Source organism: Rhinolophus hipposideros (genome assembly GCF_964194185.1).
Source record: "Rhinolophus hipposideros genome assembly, chromosome: 1".
Classification (NCBI taxonomy): Eukaryota; Metazoa; Chordata; class Mammalia; order Chiroptera; family Rhinolophidae; genus Rhinolophus; species Rhinolophus hipposideros.
This window is the reverse complement of record NC_138047.1, coordinates 110388561-110408782: the sequence shown is the minus strand read 5'-3', so window position 1 is coordinate 110408782 and position 20222 is coordinate 110388561. Positions and strand designations below refer to the sequence as shown.

Below are 20222 nucleotides of genomic sequence, written 5' to 3'. Positions count from 1 at the left end.
CTGCTCTCCTGCACAAGCACAGCCTCCACGGGTGCCGAGACCGCGTGGGAGGCTCACACCACATCCCTGCTTGGCTAGAGCCCACCTGCCTGCAGTCAGCAGCCCCCTGCCAGGCCAGCACTGAGCAGGAGCCCCAAGCGGGGCCTCCCCCTGCCTGCAAGCACCTGCCGCCCAGCACACGTGTGTCCTCGTCCCACAGGCTCCGGCTGAGAGGAAACAGGCAGCTCCATGCAGCCAACGGAACAAACCCGAGAGCCTTCCCCACCCGGACAAAGGGAGGCCTGACGGGCTCAGGAGTGTCCACACTGTAGGTGGGCACAGAGATGGCCAGAAGTGAGGGCGCGTGCGTGCGCGTCCAGGCACATGCATGTGCAGGCAGGTACACCACCACTCTCCTGGGTCCTCCCCGATCTGAGCAGCAGAGCTGCTGGCCATGGAGGACCTCATCGGCCGCTGGACCCCAGTGAAGCCCGGCTTCCTCACCCCAAATGTCAGTGGTGGCGGGGAGCCAGGGGTGCCCTGTATCCTACGTGCGTGTGCACACACACTCCCAGACCCCAGTGTTCCAGCTGCCACCACACGCTCTCAGCACCCCACTGGCCATGTCTCCTGGAAAGAAAGCCGATAAACCAGCGGGAAGAAGCGGCCACTGCAGATCCTCAACTCTCAGGACAGGCTTTCCTGCCCTGAGACCGTTCCACCCAGAGGGTGACATGAACTGGAGCAGTCGTGCGGGAGCGTCACAAAGCCTGAGCTAGGCGAGGGAGGGCGAGGGAGGGCGAGGGAGGGCGAGGCCGCGCGCCAATATACACTCAAGTCCCGCGACCACAATGGGCCAGAGGGGTCAGCCCGAATCCGTTGAGCCCACTTCCCGTGTAACTGTCCTCGGGGTCCTTGGACACCCCAGTCAGCACTGACAGGGAAGCTACTGCCAGCTGAAGGAAGAACTCCTTGGGGCTCCCTCCCACTCTCGTGCACCCCCACAGTTACCAAGGCCTGGGAGAGGTGCTGAGGCCACCCCTGGCCGCCCGCCCCCGAGCGCAGGAGCAGACGAATAGGGCGCCGTGTACCCCCTGCACCCACTCGCGCCTCACCCGCGGTGGCCGTGTAAAGGCCGTGACCACCCCGACCAGCTGACCCTCTTGGCAGCCGACATCCTCTTTCTCGTCACAACTGCCTCATTCAACCACATACACGAGGACTTTGGGACAAGACGCAGAGAATCAGGGCCCGGTTCCTGCTGTGACCCCCGGGGAGGCGAGTAAGAGCCCTTGTCCTCATTCGGGACCCTCCCTCAGAGAGGGTTGCAGCCCTGCGTCCCTGCTAGCGTCTCGAATGCACTATGTGTGACAAAATAAAGACAAGAACCAAGAACGTGCTTATGTGACAAATGGAAATCCACAGTGGACCAACGTGTCAAGGCCCCCAGCCCTGCCAGGCCATGCTGGACACACAGCGACTACAGGAAGCTGTGAGGTCAGCAGGGCGTGTGGGACAGTGCTTGGGGGCTGTCACCAGCCTCAGCACCTTCCCGCCTGGCAGCCGATGCTGGCATGCATGGTCAGGCTCTGAGACCACCGTCCTCAGGCCCCTGAGCAGGGAGCAGTGTGTCTGTCTCCACCACGGGTGACTTTCCAATCACGCAGGAAGCAGCTGAAGGTTTCCTCTAAGTGGTAAAGGTCTTTAAAAACCCTAGAAACAGACACTTTTATAAAGATCAGCACCTGCTCCCACACTCTCAGAACCATGACTGATTTGCACATTTTCAGTGAGAATATTTTAACTTCAATTTTGAAGCAGCTTTGCCAATCAAAATAGAAAAACCTAAATGTTTTCCTGTTCAAACATTCACCTCCTCAGGGCAGGATTTGGGAGACAGTGTGGTGTCCACTCCCTGATGACCAGAGCCAGCCTTCGGCCCTTCGGGGACTTGGGGGCTGGTGGGGCCAGCGAGAGGCTCGGCCGGGCAGCTCCCCGTGTCCAGGCCTTCAGTCTCGGACTCTGCGCTCCCCCACCTCAAGTCGAGGCACAGATGGGGTTCCCTGACCCCGGGGCGCACTGGCAGGGCTGCCAAGACCCCTGCAGGAAGCACACGGTCACGGCTGAGCCTCACATGTACGGCGAGAAACCCGGTTACCCCAAGCCGCAGGCTCAACCGAGCCCCAGTCTGGGCCCCAGAACTGTCACAGCCTCTGTCACAACCTGTTCTCTTAAGTCCCTCCGGCATGTTTTGCAAATGCCACTCTAAGAAGCATCACATGAAAGTGAAGCATCCTCCACAAAAGGAACATGGGGTCTCTAGTGACAAGCCTGCCGACAGAATCTGCCACTCCCCGTGACAAGCACGCTTCCTAGACGGGTGCTGTGTCCCTGGGGGAGATGAGACATTGGGGTGCACACGCAGACACTGGCAATGGCCGGGTCCTGAGGCCCCAGCCACTGCACAGCCTAGGGACCAGCCACAGGAACGTGCCGGAGCAGATGGAAAGCGTTTTGAAAGGACAGGCAACTTTGACCTCTAGGCCTTGTTTCCCTGGAGCAGCAGGTGCCTAACCTACTCTCCTGGGCTCCATCTTCCCATCCCTGTTGGCTGATCAGTTTGACCCCAAAATCTTCAAGTCTGCCCTTCCCCCACCCAGCTAGCCAAGGCCCAGGCCTCAACGTGGCCTCTCTGGACAGCGGCCTTCAAAGTCAAAGGTGACAGGCAGTCCTTGGCCTAGAACCCAGCAAGGCACCGTCACCACCCCTGGGAGGGCGTTTCCCGGGCAAGGGCAGTGAACACAAGAACCAACAGGAAACACGATGGACCAGGATCCTGACACCTCCATCCACGCACAGCAGACACACACACACCCCGTATAAGGATCTCTCTCACACACACACACAGTACAGAGATCTCTCACACACACACACACCCCGTAGAGATCTCTCACACACACACCGTATAGAGATCTCTCACACTCTCTCACACACACACACACACACACACACACACACACCGTAGAGATCTCTCTCACAGACACACCATATAGAAATCTCTCACACGCACGCACACACACACACCCCATATAGAGATCTCTCTCACACACACACACCCCTCCCCCACAGCAGCATGCCCGCTCATCATCGTGCAGTGTGCCTCTGCTGGCACACGCCTCACGCGCTACCAGGAGCCCCTCTGCTTCCAGGTTGAGCCCCAACACTGACCCCGACACTGCTGTGCCTTGTCAGGCCTTTCTGGGAGGGGTCGGGCTGCACATGCCCCCAGCGACGCCCAACACTGCAGTCCTGGGGCGAAGCCCCGCCTGTCCCAACAGCGCTTGACCCCGCAGGCCCACAGATGCCAAAGCACTGGAGGCGGGTGCGTGTCAGGAGCTCCCCGCAACGTTCCCATGCTGCAGGTGGTTTCCATGTTCACCCGAAAAGATCAGGGCATCCCTTTGCACAGGTTCCACAGCCAGAGTGTCTGGGTTTGGGACCCACCTACTGGGAAGACTTCAAAAAAGCCAGCATTCAGGAAAGACAAGATGACAGTGACGTCCAGAGTGGCCACACTGCTGTGCGGAGGACCTGGGTCCTGTCTGTGTTCTGACAAGAGAGCCCCAGGCCCAGGGTGTAGGGCAGCCGCTCTCCCACGAGGACCCCCACGCACATGCCCCATGCGGCCTGCAGAGCTCCGCCGGGCCCAGTGGGAGGTCCTCTCCCTTCTCACACCAGCAGGTCCCATTCTTGCTTCCTCAGCCCCCATCCACAGAAGGTCCCAAGGGAATAGGACCGTTCCACACGCCTGTGCTCCATTCCAGCTCCCCTGATGGCCCTGCAGAGATGTCACCCTCCAGAAACAGAGGTCCAGGTTTCCGGTCTGTTTCTTTGTTCTAACTCTGCTTTGAACAAGGGCCTTCGAGCAGAAGACAGGTGGCAGGGGCAGGTGGTGCTGGCCCCAGAACCCAGTCTTCAAGCTAGTCCACAGCCCAAGACTCGAAACATACCCTCTCCCCAGAGAGGTGTTGGTGGAGGACAGGGTGAGGACGGTGAGGAGGAGCCGGGGGCCAGAGTGGTGCATGCCTGGCGGGGACAGCGGGACGCCTCCTCGCATCCCACACTCTCTCACCCCAAACAGCAGTTCGGGCTCCCACCCTGCCCTGTGCCTGCAGGCCCAGGACACCCAGGCCGGCCTTGTTGAGGGAGATGGGTGGGCAGGTGGAGCTGCTGCTGGGGACGTTCTGGCCTCAGACCGGAGGACACAGTGTGTCCCTGCGGCCATCACCTCCCGCAGGAGCACAGCACATGCTGCACGCCACCACAGCCGGGTGGGCCCACCTCTCCACAGAAGCACCATGCGGAGGAGTGCGTCACAAGAAAGGCTCACCCGTGTCATCTTCAGGAAGTCCAAGGACGGGCGCGGCCATCGGGCGTCCTCCTCTCGCCGGCGCTTCAGCGGGCTCTTCTTCCCGAAGAGCACGCAGGGCTGTGAGCGGCTCCGGGGCAGGCCCAGCCGCCGGCCGGGCTCAGGCGTGCACGGCAGGCTGCCCACATCCACAAGGCGCTCCTGTGACAGCGACAGGCGGCGCTGCGAGGACAGCACCCAGGGCCCCACGGAACACCAGGGAGGGCCCGAGCTGCCCCCGCTGCCATCCACAAAGCCACTACTGGCCGAGGCCGGCCGCGGCGCTGGGGGTACAGTGGGGCCAGCCACAGGGAAGGTTCTGCCCGGCGACCCGGTGGTGCCTGGCAGGCTGGCGCTCCCGCCACTGTGGCATCGCCTCTTGGAGACCAGAGTCCAGACCTTGGAGCCGCCAGGGCGCCACGGGGACCAGCAGCGGGCCAGCTCGTCCGGCTCCGACAGAGATCGGCAGTGTCGCTTGGTGGGCGGTGCCAAGGGCTGCCCTAAGCTGTCCCTGAGGTCCACGGCGCTGACCGCTCCTAGGCCGGTGCTCGGCCTGCAGGGGCTCGACAGGAAGGGGAAAGCGGGGCCCATGGCTGCCTGGCTTCCGACGGGCCGACCTCCACTCACGACCTTCCAAGGGCACCTGTCTTCTGAGGAAATAGGAAGGAGGAGAGACAGGTGAGCAGGATACACCCGCCAGCCACAGGGCGGGGCCATGCTGCCACGTGACACACAGCCGTGGCCCTCACAGGCACACCGGGAGGTGCCCCCCCACCCCGGCAACATGAGCCACAGACGTGGTGCATGCCAGCCCTACCTGCCTTCCCCAGGTGGGTCAGCCCTGGAGCCACTCTCACTTCTGCAGTGTCACAGGGAAGCAAGCTGCACCCCTCGGCCCTGCCAGACGCCCCGGGGCTCTGAGCGAGGACGGCCCCGCCAGCAGGACGAAGCCCAGGTGAGGACACAGCACCAGGGTCAGGTGCTGGGCCACACTGCCTACTTCCTCTAGTCATCAGAGCAGCTACAAACCTGCACGAGAGTGGTCTGGAGTGCCACCTAACCCTGGATTACCACCAACGGCCACTGGGCACCCACTCGGCCGCTGTGGCCAAAGGGAGGACAGGACTCAGCTCAGGTGTGCTCCACCTAAAAATCACACAACTAGCACATTGCACTGCAGCTGCTGACACTGAGCCAAGGCTTATCAGGGGGACACGTGCCAGGGAGCTTCTCACACTCACGCTCACTTCCACATTCTAACACTCACGCCCACTCGGGGCAGCTATGCCACCTGCCCCCGTTCAGGCCACAGGGCACAGGTGTGAGCCAGGCACTGGAGGGGGTGAGTGCACACCTGCGCCCTGCAGGCACCTCCGTCTGATGCTCAGCACTGAGCGCAGGGCCAGCTTGCACCACAACTGGCCACAGGCTCCCAGGAAGGGCTGGAGACCCCGACCCCACCCACCTCGCTGGGCCCCGCCCACAGACCAGCAGAGGGAGGGGCCAGCTCCCGCTCAGCTTCCCCTCACCCCTAGGACACCCTGTTCCTGGGCTTTGGCTCCAAAGGTCTGTCAAGTCCAACCTGGCTTCCCACCCAGGCGCACGGCCGGCCCTGCTCACCGCCTGTGGCCACAGCAGCCCAGGAAGACCGCCCAGGGCTTTTCCATACTTACCGTTGGTCTCAAAAGGGAACAAATGGCCAGTTTTGCTCAGTTTCTCGGCAGAATACTGAAAGTGATAGGAAAGAGAAGTTTCATGTGAGACTTCAGAAATAGTGCTAAGAAACAATCGTATGTGTTAATTACCTGAAACTGTCGTTTCAGGTAATTAAAGAGAAAAGCAGTGACCCCTGGAATACATGTTCTCCTTAATCAAGATTCTTAAAAGCTTAACAACACTCAACTGAGTGAAGGAAACGATGAGCCATGAGCCCGTCCACTTCTCCGGAAGCCTGGCCGGCCCCTGTTGAGCTACAAGCGTCCCCACAAACCTTGCCACTCAGTCACTCTTCAGCAAGCCTCTTCCCTCCCACCCACACAGCCCCCTCTGGACCCAGACCCCAAGCCAGGCTCCCCCGGGTGGCACTGGTCTGGACGTGGGGGGACAGGGCCTGCGGAAAGTGCCAGCCTCGGCTTGAGCCCACAGAACTTTCTTGGCCACAGTCTACCTGTGAAGTCTGAGGCCTACCTGGCGAGCCGTGGTCCCCGAAAGCTCCTGTGTCTGTCTGCTTTTACATCCATCTAGCCCGGGCTCGGGGGCACGGGGTCCTGGCAGCTGAGCCCTTACCAGAACCCAAGGGCCACACCGGGAGGTGTGCGTGCTGCTGGGGAAGCGTGGCCGTCACTGTCTGACTGGCACCGGGGCGAGCCCCTGGAAACAAGGCAAGCCCTCTGTGCTGTGTGGATGGAGCCCGGGAGACATCTGCACACCGGACCCAAGGGGCCAGGGAGCAGCTGCAGGCAGGTACAGGGATGCCTGCAGCAGCCATTCTGCCCCTGAGAGTGGCACAGACGACCACAGAAGCCGCACGGGGGCTTCACAGCGTTGTGGTTAGCAGCCAAACATTGGAAACAACCCAAACCTCCACCCACAGAGTAAAACCCATATGATGGGGCCAAAGAATGGACTACGCGTGCGCCATCAGCACCCACGAGCCCCAGAGCGAGGGCACTAAGGGCTCCAGATTCAGTGATCCAGGGTCAGTGATTCCTAATGTCATTTACCCCGAAGTAACATTTTCGTTTTAAAATGGATACTCAAGTCAGTCTTTGGAAAACTTTTCAGTATGCTTGGAGCAACCTGGGTATGACAATCTAGCTTTTTAACTATAAATTTCATGAAATCTAAATACAGATCAAACATTTCTGTAATGAAAACATGGTTTCCAAATTGAGATTTGCTGTAAGTGTAAAATACGAGTGCACACTAGGTTTCAGGGACTGTTTTTAAAAATGTAAATGTTGACGAGGGTGCTGAGACCACTCAGTTGGGAAGGAACAGTCTTTTCAACAAATGGTGCTGGGACAACTGGACATCAATGTACAAAAGGACAAAGCTGGACCCTCCCCTCATACCACATATGAAAACTAACTCAAAATGGATCAAGGAACTAAGTGTAGGAGCTAAAATTACATAACTCTTAGAAGAAAACATTTGTCCAGGGATTTTTAGATACGGCAGCATAAACACAGGCAACAAAAGAGAAAAACAGATCAACTTCAACAAAATAAAACCTTGTGCTTCTAAGGGGACTCTCAAGAAAGTGAAGACAACACACAGAATAGAAAAACTAGGGTTTTTGCAAATCATGTATCTGATTATGAGTAGAAACTACTATCTAGAATGTATGAAGAATTCTTACCACTCAACAACAAAAAGACAAATAATCCAGTTCTAAAATGGACCGAGGATTTCAACAGACATCTCTCCAAAGAAGACACACAAGGGGCCAGTGGCGCATGAAAAGATGCTCGGTAACATTAGTCATGGTGAAACGCAAACCAAAACACAACAGGAGACCACCTCGCACCCACGAGGACAGCTGTAATCAAAGATGGACAACGACACACGTGGGTAAGAAGGTGGGGCAGCCAGGACCCCCCCGCGTTGCCAGTGGGGCTGAACGGCGGTGCAGCCAGCCGTGTGCGCAGGCTAAACCCAGGGCTGCCATGTGACCCAGGAATGCCAGTGCTCGATGTGTGCCCAGGAGAGCAGAGGACACTTGTCCACATAGGAACCTGTGCGCCAATGTGCACAGCAGCACTACTGGTAACAGCTCCAAAGAGGAAACTACCTCAATGCCCATCAACAGACAAATGGATAAGAGCACGCAGTGTGTCCCCCGTGCGTCTGACTGAGCCTGGCAGGTCTTCCAACAGAACCCTGAGATGACGGGCAGTTCGTGGATTGTCCCATCTGTACTACCCCACAGCAGCCACGAGCCACACAAAGACACTGAGTACTTGCGCACTGCAACCATCCCTAACTGTTGAATTTTAATCAACTTTAATTCCAATTTAAAAAGCCATGAGTGATGACAGGCTACCAAACGGGACAGCATAGCTAGTTCCAATTAACCATTTGCAGAACAAGCTGGAGGCAGGGACACACGACAGAACATCTTTGAGAGCTACATATTGAAATATTTACAGAGGAAAATGTCTAGAATTTACTGCAAAACCACGGGAGGAGGGGTGTGGGTGCAGGCACAGATAAAACAAGCCAGAGGCGACCTCACCGAGGTGGGTCGGGGTGTGGGGTTTCTAACTCTCCATTCTTGTCTGCCTTTAGATATTGCTATAAAAATACTACCTTTGAAAACTTCAGTTTCTATTATTCTTATACAACAAACTGGCTCTTTAAACTACTGATTTGTTTCACTGGATGTTAAGAGTAACTCTGGACATTTGCTGGTAACAGGGGAGAGCTGGTCTCCCGTATAAACACTGGACCACCCCATACAGGACGTCAAAGTCCCTCCAGGGCGCTGCCCAAACTGTCCTCACTGCAAAGGGATATTCAAGATCCACACAAACCGAAAGCCCAAAATCAAATGGTGCTGGAGATGGCAGAGATTCTTTCTTGAAAAGATGGAACAACCGGTGCATTTTGCTGCATGCAAATTACACCTCTTTTTTTTTTAAAAAGTGGATGTTGGTAAAAGCAGGTGCTATAAGCCAAGCCTGGGTGCCATGCTGCCAAAACCACACAGGTAAATCAGCGAGCCTCCCTGGGGAGTCAGTGAGATGTCTCCCGGTAACAGGGAAATTATTTTCCACACCATTTCCATCCTGGACAGCAAGACTCGTAAGAAATTCACACCAAGTAAAATTATTTGTGGTACATGGGAAGAATTATCGGCAGGATTTTTCTTGGCACCTTATTCTCTTTACAACGAACACCTGCTTGCATGCCCCTGTTCGCCGAGGCATGCTGCCCAAGCTGTGGTGGGGGAGTGGCAGGCCCGGGCTGCCCAGGCCACGGGTCTCTTCGCCACCCACAGCAGAATTAGGCTTCAAATGTTACAACGGATCCTCTTAAAATGGAAAAGATTTACACTGCGGGAATGGACAGTCTGTTCTCCCATTCCAGGACGAAAAAAGTAAACAGCCCCCCTTTTAAAACAAACACAAGTCTTGAAAAAGAAAACCACCAGCAACAGTAACGGAACTCCAAACTGCCGGCCCTGGGCATGGCCATGGAGGCTGAGGAGACGGCGGGGGCTGAGCTCTGGCCACACTCGCTGCTCACTGCTGGGCTGCTCTGGCTGGGCCGGCTGAGAAAGGGCCGCCGACCTTCTCTCTGTCAGGGTGGCAGTGTGTTCCCTAACCGGGTGAGAACGCCCAGCTGAGAGCTGAGAACGTGAGCCACGTAGGCGTCTCCCCAGGAACTCCGCAGGCAGGACCCTCAGCCTGTCTTCCTGGAAAAACCAACAGGCACCTGGCAGCGGGCTCCTTGCCAGAGACATTCTAAGGGGCATGTGGCCACCTGACGACGCACGTACTGCGCTATATCTTTGGTCTTGGTTAAAGTCTCCATAAAAATGCTTCTTCATTTGATCAGAGGGGAAGATGGGAGCTGGGGCACGGTGTGTGTGCCGCAGGAAGCCGCTCGGGGCAGGCTCTGAGTGCCAGGCCGGATAGAGCGCTCTGCAAAGGCCCCTGGAGTCCTTTGGGCAGCAGACGCAGCCCCACCTCCAGCCACACTCCTGCGCATGCCCACCCCACGCCCAGCCCTTCCCCTCCGCAGGAAGGAGAACCTGCAGCACTGGCCCTCAGGCCCTGGGCCACACGCCAGGCACGGTACAAAGGCCTGGATTTCACAGCCTCCCGTCACCCTCTTGTCACCAAGGGCCGGGGCGGACACAGCAGCTCTGAGCACCTGGTCTTGGTGAGATCACGTGGGCTTGGCCCCCCATGTCCGCAGGGGCCAGACACTCAGCCACTTCCTTCTGGACCCAGAATCTAACCAGGGCAGGGGTGGTGTCCTGAAATTCACGTTAAAGTAACCCTAGAAAATGGCTCCACTAAGGCAAAGTGCAAACCCAGGTGAAACTAAGCAATGGGGACAGATGAGACAGGCTCTCTGAGGGTGTTGGTCACTGGTGGGGGGAGGGAGAGTCACAGGCTCGTGCACACTTGGGATTCACACGCTTCTATGTATTGGTTAGACTTCACTCGTTTTACTGATGCTGAAAACCTCCCATCACGACACTGATGGTTCTGGGCGCTGGGTGTGCGCTGGCGCCTCCCTGGGACACCGGCCCCCACGTCCCCTCAGACCTCGGCCGCACGTCCCCGGCCAGCTCGGGCAGCGCCTCTGAGGCCTCTTGCTTACCGGGTTGGCCCCACAGCTCTTGCAGCTGAGGTCGTCCAGGCTCTGATTCTGCAGCTTCTCGGTGATGACCGTGACCATGGTCGGTGGCCCGAAGTCCTCGCTCCACACCAGTGGCCACGGCGGTTCTGGACCATCGGGCTCAGCGGGCCCAGGCCGCTGCTGGGTCCGCGCTAATCCTCACGGCTGCATTTCCTCTCCCAGGGCTCCTCTCCCAGCTTCGTGTCTGTTTTGGGGTAAAGAGAAGACGTCTATAAATACATGCGAAACCCCCTGGCCAGTGTTCCCGCTCTACCTGAGCACCGACGGGGCACCTAACACCTCGGCCTGACTCAGGCCACTTACAACGACCGCAGGAGCCACCTCGGAAAACATAGTAAGAGCAGGGCTCCGGTGGAAGGGTAGCGGGCTAACACACACCTGACAGCCCACTGCTCCCCTAATCCCAATGAAGCACCGAGGAAGGCCACCCCCCAGCTCTGAAAAGACAAGAAAGCAGGAGATGTGGAAACACTCTGGAAGCCAGAAAGCTGTTGCAAAGCCAAGGCTAAGCCAGCAGTGCAGAAACACAAGAAACAACCTGCCTGTGACCTGACAGCTGACAGCTGGCCACTGACCGCCATCAGAATGCCCACCTCAAGAATGCCAGCATGACTGCTAACCACCACTCCAATGTCCACCTTGCTGATGACCACCACCCCAGCGCCCACCTGACCCCTGACCGCCGGCCCAGCACCCACCTGACCGCTGACCGCCACCGGAGTGCCCACCTGGCTGCTGACCGCTAACTGCCACCCCAGCGCCCACCTGACCGCTGACCGCCGGCCCAGCACCCACCTGACCGCTGACCACTGACTGCCACCCCAGTGCCCACCTGACCGCTGACCACCAGCCCAGTGCCCACCTGACCACTGACCGCTAACTGCCACCCCAGTGCCCACCTGACCGCTGACTGCCAGCCCAATGCCCACCTGACTGCTAGCCACTGACCACCATCCCATGCCCACCTGACTGCTGGCCGCTGACCGCCACCCCAGTGCCCACCTGAACGCTGACCGCCACCACTTCTCGGGAACGCAGGCGCTGCAGCAAACATGGGCACAACTGAGGCTGCCGCAGGAGCAGGGCACGGGGCTCGCTGAGCCGAGGGGACCCGGATGCCATGCGCTATCTTGGGTTTATTCCAGGCCAGGAGGGGTGCACATCAGCCCTGCTCACGTTTCCTCACCTGCATCGCAGGGCCTTACCACTAGGTCTCTAGCATCTGGCAGCTCCGTGCTCACAGGGTAGGGACGGCCATCGCCTCCAGCACAGCTGGGGACCCCGAGGCCCAGAGAGGAGTACAGTGGGCTAGGACCAGCCAGCTCCCCAGAGGAGCATTCAGAACCCACGCCAGCCACACCACAACTGCACCGCTGGTAGTCACCGGGGCAGGAGCAGGCGAGCCACAGAATGGCATCTGCCACTTGGCCAATTCTCACTGCCATGCCACATACATTCACTCCGAGCCCTAACTTAGCACCTCCCTCATGGGAATGCCCCTTCAGCCTGACGTGCCACAGGTGCCACCTCTGTTGCTATTCCACCAGCCCAGGACGGAGGGCAGAGGCCATGGCACTGCCCTCTAATGCAGGATGAAGGGGCAGCTCTGCCCTGTGCCCACCCCTCGCGGCGTCTCGAGTCCCCATCAGAGCCTCCTACTGGCACACAGCATGTACAACCACACAAGTTACGGCAGCCACAGCAAAACTTGAAAAATAATAAAGTAACTAGTATTTTACTAGGCCACACAGGCCTTGGAGAGACGGCTGATTTCCAGGCTGGGGCAGGGAAGGACGAGACATGGCCAGAGCATGTCCCCCAGGGAATGATGACAGGGCTCCCACGGCAGCCAGTTCATAAAGAGGACGGGCTAGACTCCACAGGATGAACTGAGACTCCATGAGTCCACCCTGACGTAAAAAACTGAAAAATACGTAGACAGGGAAGGGGAGGTCTTCCTTTTGGTAGAATGCCGACTGAGAAATGTAGATGGACTGATGGGATCTTTTTTATGTCACCGTTTGACAAAGGCCCCATAACAAACGGTTCAGGCGAGAATCATGAATAAATGCTAAAAGTCGGTGGAAGTACGATGAGAAACAGTATTTCCACAGTCTCAAGCATTGGCCTCCCTACGAGACACAGCTAATTACCAAGGACCACAATCATTTTACAGACCTGGCTGGTGGACACCAGCTCAAGCCAGTGATCAAAGCGCACTCGGCCAGTCAGAGGCCAAGTGGACATGGGGTGCTGTGCGGGGCAGGACACATGCCACCTGCGCCCATTCCTGCCAGGAGAGCAGGACCTGAGTGTACTCGTGAGGACACACCTGACAAACCCAGGAGGGTGAGTTGTACTAACAGCTGGTCCGCCCCTTTAGGTGCCCAGGTCACGAAGGACAAGAGCGCTGCACTACAACCACGGCCGAATGCAGCCCCGGTCCTGGGTCAGAGGAAGGACCTGAGGGGACCGTTCCCGACATCTGCATGAGCACCGGGATCAGATACCAGCGCCGGGCCACATCAAGTGCTCTCCTGATGCGACCTTTGGCTGCACCTCCGTCAGGTGTGAACGCTGGGGACCTACGTCCCTCTAAGTGGCGGCTCGGCTGAGTCTAGTGCGCAGCGGTCATCCTCTGTCACAAGTCACGGAGTTTTAAAAAATAAACAGAGTGCGCTCAGTGTGCACGCAGGAAAAGCACACAGTGGGGGCTCCACCAGGCTCCCCGCAGCAAGCCGAGGACATGGGGATGGAGCGCTGGGCAGGGGAGAAGGGACCCAAGCGTGTGACACCTTAACCTTCTCCGAGGAGAAGGATGCGTATTGCTGGGGTGTTACTAACATGCACATCTAAGTCCCCATGCTCTAGCTTCAGATGGCTGCCATCACAGTACCATACTCGGGGGCCTGAAACACACCAATCTGTCACCAGTTCTGGAGACCAGAAGTTAGTCAAGGTGTCGGCATGTGGATTCCCTCTGGGGGCCTCTCCCAGTCCTGAGGGCTCCGACTTGAATGTCTTTGTGGGGGACACAATTCAATCCACAATGCTTTTAAAGAAACTGCACCACCGGGACGGTCGGTCACGGTCACACAGCATCATGCACAGGGCATCCGGCTCCAGTTAGCCATGAGCCTGAGTGGGGCAGCTCAGGACAGCGTCTGGGCCCTGAGGGAGCGCGTGCTCTCCTCAAATAAAACAAAGCCAGCGGGGGGCAGGTGCCCGGAGGAAGCAAGCAGAACCCCATCGGCAGGCAGCTGGCCAGGTGGCCTGAAGCCCCTCTGAGGTGGTGACAGTAAAGCCAGGACTGAAAGCTGAGCAGAGGGAGCCAGAGAAGGGCAAAGCCAGAACTCTGGTGCCAGGTGGACACAGCGGTCAGGCTGGACGATGGGGCCAGATAAGAGAACTACGCAGCCTTGCCAACCAACCGAGAGGTGGGGACCGAGGGCTGCACATGGCAAAGAACGTGGGTGACGCTGGGGCCCAGAGCCTCTGGACGCACAGCTGACCTCTGACCCCCCACAGCCCATGCATTAGGAGTGGCCCTTGGTGACCCCACACACACAAACCAGAGCATGGCATGAGCCCAGGGACGCCTTCTTCTGCGAGTCCAGTGAACCCACACCAGAGGAAGTACGTGAACAGACTCATCTCCACGTTCTCCACGACAGGAAATTCAAACCACTGGCCTCACCTCTAAAGGCACAGGTCCTTCTCTGCAACCTAACCAGGGGCTCAGCTGACACCCTCACATGGTCCTTCTCTGCCCAGGCTCCACCACCGTGCCTGACTCAGACCCCATGTTGCAAGCCTGGATGTCTGCAGTCGCCTTCCCGTCTGCTAGGCACCCCTCACCCCAGCCTCCACAGAAAGTAACCGGAACTGCCACCCCAAAAACCCCCTCCACAGCCGTGGGACGAAGTCCACAGTTCAGAGCTGGGCCCAGGCCTTCCCACCTGTCTTCTCCCACACCCAGGTGCCCTGTGGCCCCAGGAGTGCCAGGCACACAGGAGACGCTCCACAGACTACGCTGGGCGCTCACTGTCATTCAGGGCTGGCCCACGAGATGGACGTGACAGGAGCCTGCTGGCTGGTGGCTCCAGGAACCCTCCCTCCAAAAAGGCAGCACAGTGGTTTCTGTTCTGCTGCTGTTTCTTCATTTCCACGTATTAACAGTCAGCACCCCATCTACAAAGCCACATCGGAGTGTCCTGGGGCTGAGAGCAGCAGGGACTCACGGTGCCAGACTGGAGTGGGGCCTGAGTCAGACCACGGCCCCCCGGAGACTCTGGCGAGAATCTGTCCTGGTGGCTTCGGGCAGTTCCTGGGCGTGTGGCAGCCGCACTCGTCACCTTCCCAGATCCCTCTCCCCATGTCTGTACAAATTTCCCCTTTTCTAATGACACTGATTATTTTCAGTTAGGCCCCCCACCCCCCAGTATGACATCGTCCTAACTCACTCCATCTGCAGAGCCGCTATTTCCAGGAAAGACACCGTCTGAGCTAGGACCTAGGAGCGGACCTCAGCTTAGCAGTTTCCCAGGGACGCAGTGCAGCCCGGAACAGGCCGCGGCCACGCACACGGTCTGAAGAACCAGTGGCGCTGTGCTTGTCACCACAGAGCTCTCCCAGGGGGCACCTCACCCTCAGCGCTGCGCTCAGCTGCTTGTTTACGTGCACAGCTCCTGGTGACAAGCCCAGCTACTCCCTGACCCGTCCACCTATGGACTTGGAGGGACACCAGGGCTTGGATCTCACGAGTGCGCCCCACCTCCAACCCCCCAAAATGCCTGTCGGAGCCTCGTTACGTCCTCACTGACACTGTTATGTCACTACACAGTGTTCGCAGCTAAGCCGCAGTGTCCTCTGTTCCGCAAAGTTAGTAACCCACTCCTTTTTCTCAAACTTTCACCCCATTATAAATTCTTCCCCCCAAATCCCCGACATTACAAAACTCGACGAGCTTCGTTTGGTCAAAGACATCAGGCACCCTTCAGGCCTTCTGTAACTGGCCCCCAGCGTCTGCTCGGGTCGGGGGATTGCTGTCCAGCTGGGCCCTGAGACTCACCCGCGCCCTCACCGGGCCACTTCCTAAGACGGTGCCTAGGCAGGTGGGTGGGCGACACCCACGTCCCTTCTGCTGGACGCTGGCCAGGCTTTTAGGTTCTTCTCCCTCCCGGTGTTAGGAAATGCGCACAGGCCTTGGGACACAGCCCTCCCATCTGGAGACCCAGGCGTCCAGGCCCGAATTGCCCGGTCTGTCCCTGCAACAGCCACGGGTCGGGTGCTGCCCTCCGGGGCTGGCTCCGACCTCGGGTCTCTGCCACGCTTCCTGTTGCTGGCAATCTTCCAGGGTCAGCCGTTGTCTTCATGTTCCAGGCCTTCCAACGACACGTTCCTGTCTGCCCCTGTCTGCTCAACGGCCTAGGGCGCCGGCTCTGAACGCTCCTGTGGGAGCCTGTCTGCGGCTGTGCGACCTACCACAGGGCTTTTCATGCTAACGACTCCTTCGTCCCCGCAGTACCATGTTCCCTCTGCTGGGTCTGGTCTCTGCCAGCCTGACAGCTGACACGTCACACAGAGAGAGCATCTGCCGTCCAGGATGCCGCACAGCTGTGCGTCACCCCTGCATCCCCAGCAGCGGGCCGCCTGACACATGGCTGAGGCCAGCGCGGACTCGCAGAATAGGTCCATGTGCACGGACAACCAGGCTGCAGAAAGCCCCCTAGAAATGGCAGCTGTGCTCCACCTCCCGAGCCCCAGGCAGAGGCTGGGCAGGCACTTGACCCGGACCCTCCAGTAGCTGCAGCTCTGACGCCAAGTTCAAGCCGAGGCCCTGGCCTACCTGCTGGCATTCCACAATGGCTTCTGAAGCGCGACATGGGGAGAACGACTACTAAGCACCTACTTAGTCTGCTGTGCCCAGAGCCTGACCTGGAGCACGCAGTCACCGGCCTTTCCCAGTAACAGACGGAAGGCCAGCACGAGGGCAGCAGGCTCCCAGGGTGGGGGTTTGTAGCAGACAGCAGAGGAGTCGGCCAGCACGGCTGGAGGGGGTGCTCCATGCAGAGTCCAACCACAGGGCCGACTCAGCGGCACCGGACTCTGTCCTCGGACCTTCCCTTCTGCGCAGTTTCCTCGCCAACAGCACGTGCACAGTAACTTAGAATCCAGCTGGACGTTAGTTATTAACCAGCAGCCGTGAATGTAGTGCTTTCAGAACATGACTGCAGATCCTTTGGCATTGCTCCCACAAAAAGGTGGGCTATAACTGCCCCGTGAGCATGACAGAGGCTCAGCAACTTCCAGACTGCAGTGAACAGGCACTACAACCACCTGGCTCTCTTTCGGGACACACCCTGAAGCCCCCATGCTGGGAGACTACGTGGGGAGACGCCGGGAGCCCCCCACTGTTCAGGACTTCCCAGCCCAGGTGCCAGGCAAGGTGCGAGGATGCCCAAGAGGGGGCCCTCCGGCCCAGCCCCCATCTGACCAGCCTGCACAAGACCCCCAGCAAAGACTGCCAGCCGAGCTGCCCCAGAATTCTGGACCCCTGAAACCATGAGCAGTGATAAATGATTTATGTTGTGTGAAGCCACCAATTTTGGAGATAACTTATGTTGCCATAGTAACCACAGCAGTGACACTTAAAAAGGCAAATGGAGCCAAACGCACCTCTCTCACTGTAGGAAACAGTCATTACTGTCACTCCTGCATCACACGAAGGCTGGGAAGGGAAGGGACGAGGCCATGTCCCCACACGCAACACAAGCTAAGCAGGCCGTCACAGCAAACTACCCAAATCACTAGACTACTGTCATCTGGTAAGGCCCGGGGTGCCACTCCATTTGCAGGGCTCGGCACCTCTTTACCGGGTCACACTTAGGTGCCACAGTCAGGATCCCCAGAAATGTGCAGGCAAAGCCCTGGACCGTGCCACAAAGCCGGTGCCACTCATATGTGCCAGACTGCTGAAGTCCTTTTCGAGGACTTCAAAAGAAGAAGACAAAAATCGCCTATCCTAACTAGCCCACAACCGGCTAATATTAAAACCCACAACTAGAAGGTTTGGACAGCAGGATACTCAGTTTAGGGGTACACAGAAATCACGTTTGAAATGTTACCTTTGCAAGTCAACAAAGCAGAAGAAACTCGCATCTTAAAATGGAGACTGAACCACAATGAAAAAGTGCGGCAAGTCATTTCACTAAGCGAAAGGCCACAGGTGGGCTCGGGTGGGTGGGACAGAAGACCCAGGCTCAGACGCCAGCTGCCCTGCTCACTGGCTGAGCTCTCCCAGGCAAGTGACTTCCCCTCTCTGTGCTTGCATTTCCTTGACTGAAATGGGAAAGAACCACCCACTACAGAAGGCCACAGGGAATCCAATTAAGTAACACGCGTGAAAATGCCCGGGTTTCTGGCACACATGTTTAGATAACAAATGCTTCAAACATTGTGAATGTCAATTTTCCGTTAAGAAATATTGCTGCACAAAAAGCTGTAAGGGTTTCCATAAAAATTTGGGGTGTTTTTCAGTGTTTTTTTCCCCAAATGTTTGCAATGCACCTGTGAGCAATACCTAAGTGTTCTCCTGGTTCTTCTATCTGCCAGTAAGAGCAGGTGAGTCTCTCCGTGCGCCTGTTCCCTGTGCACAAAAGCACATGCCTCCATAACTGGGCAAGGGCCCGTACACCCCCTTAAAGAAAAAAACAGGAACTCTGGCCTTCTCTCCGTTACCTATTTCCAGTAGCAACAAGGACTGCTGTCTTTCCTGCAGCCCCTAAATCCAACGTAAGTCAAGAAAACATAAGAACCCATCACAGGGCAGAGCCGTTACGATGGTTCCCGTTCACACCACACATGCCACCCGGCAGCGTGACCTGCAAAGTGGCATCACAGGGGCACCAGAAGCCCAGAGCTCCAGCAGCACGTTCTCCGTTCACAGGTATCAAGGGGCACACAGGAGCCACCTATGGAGCCACCGGAGAGGCCACAGCCCACAGCGCAGAGAGGACTCCCAGGGGGAGAGGGGCCACCCCTGGGGAATTCCCGAGGGGAGGCAGGAAGTGAAGCAGGCAAGGAGAACTGTCTGGGATTCCTGCGCTAACTACCCCGATTTAAAGAAAAGCCACCGTTTCTAAACAATTTCGATTTCAATTTGAATTTCCGGGTTGTAGCCAAGGACTTCAAAACAGTCACCACGCGGCGCTTCCCCACCTTCTCCCATCAGGGCAAGAGGCTGAGCTTCTCTGCCGGGACCTGTGATCCCACGAGACAGTGAGGTGGCAGCCCTGACTCGCGTGAAGAAACAGAATCTGCACGTTCCAGTTAAATGTCTCAACGGCCGTGAAGCTGCAGCCCATTCTTGAGGTCTAACGCGTCTTCACAGGTTCTCCGCGCAGAGCGATCAACGTAAACTCACGGAGGTGACGCGTGGATTTCAGGGCTGGTTTGGTTGTTGTTTCCTAAGCATTTTCAAGTTACGGAAGCTCAGACTCAAAACACGGGCCGGCGCCGCGACGCGACGCGACGCGACGCGCCCACCCGAGTCGGCCGCCCGCGGCTGAGGACCGAGCCCAGCGCCGCCGCGCTCCGTTAAGCGCGAGTAAAGCGGCGACGTTCCGCCCCCGCCGCGCCGCCGTCCGGCCTGCGTCCACAGGAAAAGCGGGCGAGACGTCCGCCGTCCGGTCCACGCAGCGACGGCTGTCGGGACCCGCTTCCGAGCCTCCGCCACCGGTCGCCGGGAGGCCCTGGCCTCCCCACGTCGGCGCTCCCTCGGCGCACAGTGTCGCGTCAAACCCGCGGCTCCTCTCTCGCTGCACAACGACAATCACCTGCCACCAGGCACGACCACGGCTCCGGCAGGCGACACCCAAGTCGGTTCAACAAGTGGCAGCGCGGCCCCGGCGCGGGCCCTGACAGCCAGAGGGTGCGCGGGGGCCTGGCGGCGCGGAGGTGCCGGGCCAGTCCGAGGAGCGCTGTGCGTGGCGGGAGTCCCACACGGGTCTCGCGCCCCGGGGCCCTCGCGCCCTCAGGGCCCACCGGCGAAAACGCTCGGCACCGAGGCGGGTGGAAAACCATCGGGCCGTGCGGGCCGGGCTCGGCGCGCCGACAGAAGCCGGACCGTCCGACCCAAGTTCACGCGCGGCCCCGCGGCGGGGGCGCGCACGCACGGACCCGAGGGGCGCGCACGCACGGGGAGGCACGCACCCGGCCGCCGCCTCGCGGGCCGACGGGGAGCCGGTACCTGAGCGCGGCCGAGCGGCGGCGGCCACGGCCGGCCCCGCGGAGCAACTGAGACGCCGGCCCCGCAGGCTGCGCTCCTCCCGCAACAGCCGACGCGCCTCAGCCGCGGGGGAGCGCACCGCGCGGCCCCGCCCCCTCTGGCCGCGCTCATTGGCCGCTCGCCCGCGGCCACCGCCCCTTCGCTCCTCAGCCGCGCAGCGCGCACGGGGAC

At 58.6% G+C, this 20222-nt stretch overlaps 1 protein-coding gene across 15 annotated transcripts in view; it reads right to left on the bottom strand.

The window, feature by feature from the left end:
• Window positions 1-20222, bottom strand: part of FAM53A (family with sequence similarity 53 member A) — a 35813-nt gene extending 15591 nt beyond the window's left edge. For 3 of the 15 annotated variants that reach the window (XR_013993970.1, XR_013993971.1, XR_013993972.1), the window contains exons 1-4: window positions 18983-19936; window positions 10724-10946; window positions 6061-6115; window positions 4370-5037 (exon numbers count right to left, since the gene is read on the bottom strand). Coding sequence is in view for 11 of the 15 variants with exons in the window: in XM_081058924.1 (XP_080915050.1) it covers window positions 4370-5037; window positions 6061-6115; window positions 6575-6707; window positions 10724-10857 (990 nt within the window). In the remaining 4 variants the exon portion in view is untranslated. Of the gene's footprint in view, window positions 1-4369; window positions 5038-6060; window positions 6116-6574; window positions 6708-10723; window positions 10947-11764; window positions 12221-15833; window positions 16513-18982 lie in introns of those variants that run through there. The other 12 variants (XM_081058924.1, XM_081058926.1, XM_081058920.1 and 9 more) reach the window with 12 other exon arrangements.